The sequence below is a fragment of the Oreochromis niloticus genome, linkage group LG11 (genome assembly GCF_001858045.2).
Source record: "Oreochromis niloticus isolate F11D_XX linkage group LG11, O_niloticus_UMD_NMBU, whole genome shotgun sequence".
Classification (NCBI taxonomy): Eukaryota; Metazoa; Chordata; class Actinopteri; order Cichliformes; family Cichlidae; genus Oreochromis; species Oreochromis niloticus.
The window spans coordinates 7,619,795-7,632,006 of record NC_031976.2 but is presented as its reverse complement, the minus strand read 5'-3'; the positions used below and the strand labels follow the sequence as shown (position 1 = coordinate 7,632,006).

The window sequence follows — 12,212 nt, the reverse complement described above, 5'->3', positions numbered from 1 at the left end:
CATGAGGGCAACGCACAAATGCATTAATTAGAAATAAACAGCCCTTAGATTTATTGCAAAGAAGCATTGAAACAACAAAGAAATAATCCAGTTTTGTAAGAAAGCAGTTTGAGACTTTAAACTGAGCAGAAAAGCACTTTATAAGTGCCAGTCCATTTACATCAAACAGCAGTGTGTCCTGTAATATCACTTATGGAATTTCTGTGTTGGCCATAAATCACTGTAATTTACTTACAGAGTCAGCAAACTTAAAGCTAAACAGCTCTCAGGACTCTAAATATGGCACCGCTAAACAACTGCTGTTGTGAGAGCAGAGCATATTCGGCTTCAATAGGGATGGTAGAAGGGAGAAACAAAACAAAATGAAAGAATAAAATAAAAGCTGACATACCTGATGCCCTCTCATTTTTTGGAAATGACCAATGGTGTCACTGATGGTATACACTCGCACATGGCCCATATGCAGTCGCCCTGATGGGTACGGAAACATAGAGAGGACATAAAACTTCTTCTTGTGGGGACTCTGGAGGAAAAAAAAAAAGAAGAAGAAGAGGCCGTTATAAGAATCATGAGACATGAGATAAATGACCATAAAACTGACTTTTAATCCTGAAAGCACACAGCAGAAGAGCCTCTCCATTATCAGTCTGGCCTCTGAATGAATCCCATACAACAGAGACTCCATTAAACTGATGAGAACAGGAATAGCTGCTCATCACATAGCGAGCGTGAGCGCCGACTGACTCGGGGTATATTACTGTATAAGGTTCTAACAGAGGCTGATTATAGTGTCCGAATTTAAATGGTGTCAGTGCAGACTGTGGGTGATTTACAGTCTCAATGCTGTTGCCACAGCAACGCAGTAAGTACCAGCTACACCCAGAAAGACGTGATTACAGGAAACGTGAGTCATGAATTTTTCAGTAAATTAATTATGTCCAGAGTTCTATGGTAAATGCACTTAATCACTGTGAGCCAGTCCCAGACTGCCACACTGTCAGGCCATTAGGATATATAATCATCCAGAGCTCCGAGTCTGAGATGAGCTGCGAGGGTCAGTGCCAATAATACATGAGGGCATAATTTAGAAGCATGCACCTATTCATCTAACTGTGCCTCAAATGTATACATATGAATCTGTTTCAATACAGGATCAGAGGACAGAATTATTAGCCCAGGTGCTAATAAGTATTTCCAAGTGCTGTTAAACAAAACAAGGAATTTTTAACAGAGTTTTTCCCAAATGTCCGAGTTTTACTTTGGATGCATTTTTTTTACTTTGCACACAGAAAAAAAAATTATGTCACAAAAGCTAAAACTACCAGGGTCAAAATTATTAGCCCCACTGATGCTAATAATCAGACAGTGGAGTCAGTTTTAGCTGGATAACAGCCTGCAGTCGTTTGTTGTCTCACACTCGTTTCCTGATCAATCACAGCCCATTTTTCTCCAGATCTAATGGTCTTCTGGCATGGACCTGGTCTTCAGTTCACCCCACAGAGTTTCAGTGTTTCAGGATTTGTCCGTGCCAGTCAGTAATGCTCCCTTTGGCATTCTGAAGGCTGTTCTTCCAGGAGCGATGTATGTTTTGGGTTGCTGTCATACTGGAACGCAAAGCGATGACAAAGACCCAGTTTTGCACTGACTGCTTGAGGTTTTACTTCAAAATCTTGATGATTCTTCCACCTTGGTGAGATTCAAACTCCCAGACACACTGGAGCATTCCCACGACACAATACTCCCACCACCATGTTTCACTGGGGAGTTCTTTAGTTGTTTACCTCCCTCTTCTTTCTCCAAACATGAGCAGTATCTCTGATACAGAGCTCTAGTTTTGTCTCATATGGCCAAAGGACGCACTTCCAGTATTCATAATCTTTCTTCAGGTTTTCTTTAGCATACTTCAGCCTGGACTGAAGGTGTCTCTTCTGCAGAAGTGGAGTTTTTCTTGGTCTGCAACCTCACAATCCATTCCTGTGCAGGTTTCTAATGATTTTCTTCTTTGAGAATATCATTCCTGCCTTGGCTAAGTCATTCACTTGTGTCTCTGCAGTCGTTCTGGGGTCTTCAGACACATCTCTCACTAGTTTTCTTTCCAGAGTCTTTGAAATCTTTCAGTTCCTACCTCTACCAGGCTTGTTCTCTATTGTGTGGATCTATTTGAATTTCTTGAACTCTCTCGTGGGTTAAAAATGTTTTGCTCGGTTAAAGAGGGGAGCTAATTACTACCGTCCTCATTTATAGTACACACTTGGCCCAAGGTAGACATTCGTCACAACAGAGGTTTCGTAAAACTCAAATAAAATCAGCAGTTTTTTTAAATACACACATCTGTGTTTTTCCTGCAAGGACAAACACAACACTTGTTTGTGCTTAGGTTTTAGAGAGAAATGATGTTTAGATTCTACAAAAGAGGTTGGTGCAACCTTGATTTGTGGAGTACAATTATGATTTCCAACTCATTCAACAGTAATGACCTCTATTTATGCCATAGAATATCTGAACGGAGTATTTTTGTTATGTCAAGTATTTACTGAGGATGACTCATGTTTTAGAAGGAACATTATAAACCTGGTTATGTGTATCCTTGAATATATAATCATGTATTCACAGGTATGTTTTTCACTTGACATATCAGACATTCATTTCTACTAGCAGTTTACCTCAACACATTTTTTGCAGCAGCAGCATGTGGGGCAAGTGAAATGCCAACCATCTGCTTGTTCCAGCTTCTCATCTAAATAAGGATTTATTGGATTATTATATTAGGATTATATAATAATTAGGATTATTATAGGATTTAGTGCATTTCCATCCATGTATTTTCCAGACTGCCTAACCAGGATTAGGTGGGGCTGGAGCCTATCCCAGTTGACACTGAGCAAGAGACAGACTGCCAGTCAATCTCAGGGCTAACCCATCAATGGCCAACTTAAAAATCACCAATTAGATCAACATGCATACCTTTGAACTGTGAGAGGAAGCTGGAGCACCTGCTGTGTCATATATAAACTGAGTTTTGGGGGTTTTTTTGTAACTGCTGGTTACCAAAAGCAAAACAATCATTCATTTAATCTTGAGCTTATTCTTTGATACTTTGGCTCTTAAAACTAGCATACCTCTGGATGTGGTGCGCACAGACAGGATACGCCACAAGATACTGCTGCACATGTAAACACTCTAACTCTTGTGAACCCCACGTGTCTATGATACCACCAGGCTTTAAGTAGGCAGAAAGACCCTCTTACCTCCTCCAGTGCATCCTTCCGCCACTGCGCCATAATTCGCGGGTGCCACCATTCTTCCACTTTGCGTCTGGTCTCTGTTCGATAGTCCTTCTCCCACACGCCCGTCTCACTGAACAGGGTGCGGCTCCTGGGTGAAATTTGGTGCAGAAATGGACTCAGGAGGGCTCCCCTCCTTTGGGCTGCAAACAGGGGATACAGCGCCAGCCTTCTCACCGACACCCGCATGATTGTGTCTGATAAAACAGGAAAACAGCCAGTGGTGGGAATGTTGACATGCTAGTGAAATACTAAAGTTTCTATTTTTCAGTAGAGGAGGTCAGCTTTAACCGAGCTCTCCCCTAACCTTTGTTAAATATATTAAATATCTTATAAAACACACAACATGAATGCACACACAATAAAATATCTAACTGACAGAAAATGGAAACAGCAGTTTCCATCTTTACATAGAAATGACAATAAAAGGCTCGTGACTCCACCCACATGAATCAAATATTTTATCTGATATAGATTTTGCTGCTCTCCCTTTCAAAGCTGCCTCTTCGTGCCCCTCTGGCCCTTTCCTACGTTTGGATCGCTTCCTGGAAGTCTCACTCTGACCGGCCAAACTTGTGCAACTGCAGTGTGTGCTGGATCTCCATCAATGTGACCAAATGGTGAGTTTTCAGCTTGGATTTCATGTTGACGAAGAAGACAGAAACACAGGAAGCAGGGCCAGTACTGAGCGATGACTGCATTACTGTGTCGAAAATAAAAAATATTATCCCTGCACTGTGAGCACGTGCTCAGTAGCACACGCAATGATACCCTGAAACACTTCACCTGAGATGCTTTGGGACTTTGCAAAGAACACACTGCACACTCTGAAGGACGTTTCTAGTGTCCAGATGATCCAGGGAGCAGCCACAAGAAGAAGACGAAGATGAAAGAAAATACTCATGCGTCCAGCTGTTTTTTTTCTTCTAAAATTTGTGGAGTGGAATAAGCTAAACTTTTTTTAATAAGGCTTTTCAAACCCACTAGAGTCTGACTTTATTGTTCTACATAACAAGGCTTTGGTCCACAAAGCAGATATGGCCTCCATGGTGTAATATTCAATAAGTAACTAAGTATATTTTATTTTATAGCACATTTAAACCCAAAGTGCTTTACAGGTTCCTTAAACACTGACATTACACACAGTCACAATGTTTACGTGAAATACCCAAATCTTCCGGTCACAGTTCCAAATTCTTGACAGAAAAGGTGCGTCTTCAACTCAGATTTAAAAACAGTCACAGTTGGGGTCATTTAGGAGGTCACTGCAGAGTTTTGGTGCAGCAGCAGCAAAGACACAAGGGTCTTTTGAAATAAGCTTTGATGATCAGGAGTCACAGAGGAGCCCAAATTTGCAAGAACCTTTTCTTCACCTTGTCACTGTGGGGCATTGTTTTTGTGTAGAATTTGAGGTAAAAAATGAATTTACGACTGTAAAAACATAAACATATGAAACAAGTGAAGTGCTGTGAATATTTCCCAGAGTGCAAATGTAAGTGCATTAGAATAGTCCAGTTTAGATGTAACAAATGCATGCGTAACCCTTCCAGATTAGAAGGATTTAAAAATACTGACAGCAGCCGGTGGTACCCTCAGCCTTTTAGTAGACACATCTACGGTATGAATATCAAAATCCTACATTACCTTGTTCTCCTGTTATCGCATTCATAGCATTTTTTTTTTTTTAAAAAGCTTTAACTTTGACCTTAAGGTCAAGGTCACTGAGATTCAAACTCGCCCGAAATTTTTAGCAGATACAACTATGTTATTAGTTTGAAATGCCTGTATTGTTTCGTTCTCGGCTTATCTTATTCACAAACTTGGGTGTCCATGTCGCCCGCTCGCCCTGCAGGGTGACAACAATACCCCATCAGCCTTTCATGGCTCAGGGGTTTAAAAAAAAAGAAGAAAAAAAAAGGTTTTCAGTCTGGAGACCGCAGTAGGTATAAAAAGGGTTTCCCACGTCAGTGCATATGACTTCAGATGACTTGAGTCTACAGGAATGGGCAACATTACATTAAAGTCCACTTGTTGTGAACAGACTGAGTGACAGTTTCCTCCACTGCTATTAATTTATGGCAGCTCTGATTTTTTTTTAAATTTCTTTTTACCACTGCTGCTTCACAGCCTGTGCTCATCGCTCAACGTCACTCACACAACAGCACGACTGGTTTATTCAGCGCGATGTGATTACAGCTCTGCCTCTCTCTGAATCTAAGGACAGGTTGTTCTTATCAAACCACCTGCCTGCTCGGATGAAAGAATGTCATTTGCAGTCAGACGACATGAAATGACACACCGATTTCTCGGCTTTAAATCGGCCCTGTACTTTTAGATTCTTTCCACTTCATTACCGGAGGTTAAGTGCACCCAGCTGCCTCTGGACATCACCTGCATGGAAGTGGCAGCTTCACTCAATTTGTGTAATTACTGGTAGGCCAAAAGGACAAAATACTACATTAAAGAAAATGTCCAGAACAGGATTACTCTATAAAATAAATTTAAAAAGTTTACCACTCTCGGCTAACAACTTGAAAGAAGAAAAACAGACTGATTGCAGGCTGTTTCAGAAAGGTTTCCCTTCCTCCTTAATGATCAGAGAGCAGTTAGGCTAAACTTTCTGCTGGCTTAATGTCGGTCAGACAGTCAGCATTATGTACGAAAACTAGGGATGCAACGATACCAATTTTTTCAAACCGATCCGATACCGATACTTGGATCTGAGTACTTGCCGATACCGAGTACAAAAACCGATACTTCTACCACACACAAGTTAAACTTAACCAGTAGTAAAGAAACGACCCCACACAACTCTTTAACACAAACGAAACGTTTACTGAACGTAAGGGCAGAGACAAATACTGTACAACACATCCCTTTTTTAAACTCAAATGATATTCCAATTCCTTAACCAAATGAAATACACTGTATAAATGACATAATTCCCTTTCAAATTATATTAAACAACCCAACTTATGTTATCACCTTTTGGTAAGTGACTCACTAATATACACTCCAAAACACGTTATATAAATCCACTAAACATAAAATATTCACACATGGGCCCCACACACACTCACATTCACACTTGTTGCAGGCCTGTTTGTTGCTCACGCCGGACGATGGAGAAAAATCCTCTTCTCCCCAGTAAGAGCACAAAAGTCTGACTTACAGTTCAGCTGATCGGTAGGTCGCCGTTCACCAGTCCCACACTAAATCCACTCCCTGCGGACCCGATGCTGTCTCTGCTACAGCGCGTTAGCGAGTCACTGTCCAGCTCTCTGACAGTCCATAGCGGCTGCCTCCGAGGCGCAGCCAAGCAGTCCGGGCTAGCCTGTAGCCTCGGCGGTCGTAGCTGGAAATACAGCACGGTGGTGCGACCATTGAAACAAAAAGTCGCTTCACCCACACTCTGTTGTGAAGCTCTCACACGGTCAGCTTTCTAGCCACACACTCTTTTGTGCTGGTTAACCTCAGTAAAACTAGCCGAGTCTCTCACTTTGGTTCAGCTAACCTCGTGCATCTCCCCATGCAACGTCCCGTTTTATGCTACCTTCACAGGCCTCCAGAAAATTAGAACTCTGAAAAATATTTTAACTCCCTTCAGAGTTACATACCATAAAATAATACTTTTATGATTAACGTAACAGTTTGATTGCTCTAATTACCTGTATTTACCTTGCGACATATTACAGGGCAAATTATATTCAGGGTAGAGTTACATCACATAACATCAACTGTGAACACCTTATGTTACCGTGGCGTTTAAGTCCATGGGAATTATGAGTATCGGTTCATGGTATCGGTTAACTTTTACGAGTACGAGTACGCACACATTTTACAGTATCGGCACCGATACCCGATACCAGTATCGGTATCGGTGCATCCCTAACGAAAACCCATTTAACCTTGATTTGATTTCACCCAGACACAGACGTGTATATACAGACAGTTTCCAAGGTAACCTGAGAGGCTCGTACAGTCAGCACAGTCTTGGCTGCGGAGGACTACTGCTGCTAACCTGACCTGTCAGGAGAATATTTTCACAGCAGTGACGCATCTGGATCTCAGAAGGAGAGACCTTTAAAGCATCAGAGCGGAGGCTGAGATGATCAGCACGCCCCGACACCAGACTGACATCAAGTCAGTCGGGAAAATATAAATTATGACTAAAGCTGAGGAGGGCTCAGAGGAAAAGGTTACTCTGTATTGTAGGATTGCTGATGTTATGAAAACTCAACAGTTAAACAAATCAGCATGAGAGAGAAAGTTTCAGCTGACCTGATTTTAGCAACAAAAATCACTCCTTTTTAAAAAAAAAAATTTATGTCCTAGATTTTAAGGAGACAACTGGCCAGGATGGACAAATCACTTGGAGAAAGCTGAGCTTTGTCAACTGTCACTGGTTCTCCTCCACCCACATGTTTGTGGGACTTTTTTGCCTTTAATACATTCTCTCGAGTATAAGCTAAGCATCACAGCAGCCAACACTCCTCCCCTCAGGCTGAAGCTGGGAGAGACGAGCACTCAACGCCGTGCGCGTCTCTGACGGTGCGAGTGAGTGGGCTGAGGCGAAAGACTGAGATAATGTTTCTATGGTGACTGGCCTCATCCATTCGGGTGTCTCCTACAAAGAGTAAAACACTGCTTCATCTCAAGCTGATGTCCAAGTCTGTGTGCTGGGCTCCAGTACTCAGCAAGGGGTGGGGTGGGGTGGGGTGGGGGGTGGCTCATTAATTCTTCAAATGAACAGTAACTGTGACAATTTAAAAATATATTTTTAAAGCAGAAAATTAGGATCTGGGGGAGAGCTGTGCAGTCAGTCATTATGAGAATGTTTTATAAATGCTCAGATAGGACAGGTGTTTCAATATGTCAGAAGTCAAATGCATCCGTTTCTGGTGTCAGAGCTCACATATATTAAGACAATAAGTAAAGGTGAAGAAATGATATGATAATGTTGCCAGTAATCAAATGTATTGGATACATTTATAAGAATACTCTCAAAACACCATCAAAACTGTGTTACCACAGCTCATCTTTCTGACCACATGCTCCCAAATTTACAACTCCTAACAACTTTTGGAACACTGGATAAAACGGCCATATAAATGCAGGCGTTAAATTCAGTTCAGCTTGTCTTACACTGTTAACAATGAGGTATAATAAGCTAAATGGCCTCTGACATGAGAGTTATACACGATTTGCCAACATATTTGTAAGAAGCACCAAGCAAGCAAATCAAGTAAGAGTAAAAACATTTTGGATTCTAAACCCAGAAATAGTCCACATCCTGTTACATTGATACAGCATGCATTACGCCAATTATCGCGTGACTTTGTTACATACACGTTGTTTAGACATGGTTTCTTTTCCGTCTTTATGCTACAGCGGTATTGCTTTTTGTTATTTCTTGTGATAAACCTGACCTCTTGCTTTATCTGCATAGATAAGCGACTACTCCTCTCTTTAATGAGAGTTAAACACAATGGAAACACCTTTTTACACCTGCTGTGTGCATGTTCGTGGAGTCTGTCAGCTGCACACACGCTGAAGGATGAAAGAAAGGAGGGAAAATGTCTTCTATGAAGCTACTCACCGTTTTATTTCCTACTCCTTTATTTCCGCGCTGTGCTCGCAATAACAGAACACATCAGTCCGTGTTAAAGAAAACATCCCAACCAGCCTTAAAAACCGTTGTAAACGACCTGTTTTCCTGGCTCACGACTGCACTGTAGGCGCCGCCATATTGGATTTAAATAACCTTTATTAACACAGTGCACATCGACAAAGACAGCCTTTAGCTACACTCCTGACGGGATATTGCGACTAACGCCCTAGAATAACTATTACTAGTACTACAGTCGCTATTTTCCAGAGGATAAAATGAAAATTGAGTAAACCAAGGTTGACAATTCCTGTTTTGTGACACATTTTTAAAAATTTTCTTTTTAGAGAGGGGATTTTTGAAAATCTCACTTTAACACTAGAACATATGTCAATGGATGTTTAAAAAAGTTTTAACTGTTTTTTAAAAGAATCCACAGAGCAACTAAGGTGTGTTGCTTATGAAATCCATGAAGTGCTACAGAGAAAATTACATTTTATTTATGTAATTCGGGAGTCGGACGCACCTGAGCGGCACCCGCAATCACGCGTCGCCGCCTTAAAGTCTGTGCTCTCTCTGCTGTTGTGTTGTCGGGCTGTGAGCTGAAAAGCTACAGCCGGCTGTATGCGTACAGCAACCGTGTGTGACAAGTGGTCAATAAAGAGATGCTGAAAAGCAGCGGGTTTGCCGTGGTATGTTTACAGTGGGAGTTCTGCTCCTGAACCTCTGCGCACAGGGTCTGCAAATCGGGGCTGTACGAAGTCACTTTCATCTTTACGCAGGACTGTAAGCTGTCATCTGTGAGGTGTGAGCAGTGTTTGTTTTTAACATAGTTCACGGTGGAGAATAGCTGCTGACATAATGTGGATCCGAAGATCCATAATTGGCCTACCTGGGGTCGAAAGTCTCGATAAATGCACGGCGTTTCGGCGGGTATAACGGCTTCCGCGAGTGTGAAGCTTATTTTGAGCGATGAAAAATAATAAAATAATTTTATTTTTATATTTCAATATCACAATAATCTTCCAATTTAGAACTACAAGTTAAAAAAAAGAACTAAACAAATAAAAATACACTTCAGCTAAATACTTCGAATTTATTTTCCCAAACCACCCGGAGCCGCAGGTTGCCGACCCCTGCTCTAGACAGATAAACTTGTATTCAGCAACTGGCATGAATGAATCAGATAAAACAAATAGAAAACAACAAAACCTTTATTTTTAATGGTAAATACAGTAGATTGTTTACTAATGAAGCAGACTACAGATTATACATATATTTGTCCACCCTGGATATCCTGATTTCTATTGAGCATTTGTTTGTACCTACATCACTGAACATAATTCATGGGAGTACTAAATCTTCACACAAAGTCATTCAAAACTTCAGGGATATCAGGGTGTCTGTTTAAGAAGAATAAACCATTGCTATTCCAATTTATCTGCTTCGGTCCAAATTAACATGACAACAGCTGCATTGGAGAAGCAACAAGACAACTACCCAGCATGTGAACCTCCATATAAAGGTTTGCTGTATCTCCCAGCTAGATAGGTCTTTACATGACGGAAGATGGACTGATGCCTCTCTACAGCCAAGTCCAGGTGTCTTCTGGTATCTCAGCTAGACCCTTGAGACCGCACTGGGAGACACAGCAAACCTTCTTGCAGTGTCACATATGGATGCGCCATCCTGGAGGTGCTGGAATACCTGTGCAACCTGGATGAGATCCAGGTGTCATCTCAGGCTAAAACAAAACAAGAGAAAAGTCAGTCAGACATGGTCTGTGAACAGCCATTGCATTCTCAGAGGTTGTCCTGTTGCCTTTCTAGTGCACCTGTTGCCACTTTTGCACCAAACCAGGTGAAATGGATCCACAAAGATTTATTCTTCCCAACTTAACATACTGACGCTGAACTGACATGAATGTTCTCTTTATACGCTATAATTGTTATTCTCTGAGATTTCCAATGTTTTCATAAGTATTATAAATAACTGATCTTCGGTGATAAGAGTTTTCATAAAAGCTGACTGAAATTATTCCACGATTCGCCGTGATCAGCTCTACAACTACAGTGTGCTCCGGAGGGACCATCATTATATGCAGCTTCTGAGAGAAGTACACTTTCTTTGATGCCAATTTCCATCTTGAAGTGATTGCTGACTGAGAGTGCACCTCTACTCACTCTCGTCTTCATCATGGAGCGAGGCAGGCACAGAGGAGAAGGCTGAGGAGGAGAAGGCAGTGTCTTATCAGTCTTTTTTTTCCCTATGAGCCCTCCCTGTGGCTCTCACCTTTGATCTGACGTGCAGACAGAAGCAGTGCAGGGGGGAACAAGTCAGAGTCATTGGGGGAAGAAAGAAAGGAGGGGAGGACATCATTAGTAAGAGCTAAAGAAAGGTGCTTTATCTGACGTCAGCGAGCTAAACCCGGGGCTTCGCTCCGGCTTGCCATCGTATATCAAAGTTAAATGGGTGCCTCCGCCCAGGATGTGGCTGCAGTGGATGAATGAGAGGGAAATGGGTTTCTGACAGAGTAAAGATGCTAACTCTCCACATACATTCAAAGATCAGTGTGCAGATACAGACGAAACATCACTGATGAATGAATCTGATACTCACTTCCTCAGCACTACAGTAGAGGACAGCAGGTGCTGGTGAATGACGCTTTGTGACCAGCTCAAAGTTTCTGGAGAGATCCTGGAATCAAATCCTTCAAATCCGAATGCCCCATTCTTAATAATATTCATCACTACACTGTCCCACATGACAAATATGATCAAAGTATTTACAGCATAACCACAAGATGATCATCCACTGTCTATAAAATCAGTCCAAATTTTTCACATGCACCAGATCAAAGTGGGAAGTGAATATGAAAGATTTCAACTGTATTATGTTCTCATGAATTCTGAGTACAACATACATCATTTTGGAAAGGATAACCTCTATAGAGAGGATTCATAACCACAGTCAGATGAGTCAGAGGTCTCACACACTTTGGTGTGTGTAATCTGACCAAAATTTGCCTCCATTCATTTTTCCACTTTGACACATTGCCTTAGATATAGACAAGTTCAGTTTTGAACTTGTATACTCACATCAGCAGATGCAAGCAGCAAAGAGGAGACACCTTGGCTTCCATAATAGTAACCCAGGTTTTTTATATTTCACCACATTCCTCTTTCCATACAAACACATGACAGACAAAGGAGTCTTAACCAAAGGGAAATGTTTTGGGTTTACAAATTGCAGGCCGCCAAATACACGTATTCATACTGTCTGTGGTTTATGCCACTGTATCTTATTTATTTGACTTAGAT

The 12,212-nt window shown here is 41.5% G+C and overlaps 1 protein-coding gene across 2 annotated transcripts in view; it reads right to left on the bottom strand.

The window, feature by feature from the left end:
- lars2 (leucyl-tRNA synthetase 2, mitochondrial) overlaps window positions 1–9,063 on the bottom strand; it is a 40,456-nt gene extending 31,393 nt beyond the window's left edge. For both annotated transcript variants that reach the window (XR_003222246.1, XM_019365003.2), the window contains exons 1-3: window positions 8,884–9,063; window positions 3,249–3,481; window positions 392–523 (exon numbers count right to left, since the gene is read on the bottom strand). Coding sequence is in view for 1 of the 2 variants with exons in the window: in XM_019365003.2 (XP_019220548.1) it covers window positions 392–523; window positions 3,249–3,473 (357 nt within the window). In the remaining variant the exon portion in view is untranslated. The remainder of the gene's footprint in view (window positions 1–391; window positions 524–3,248; window positions 3,482–8,883) is intronic.
- Window positions 9,064–12,212: the final 3,149 nt, after the last annotated feature.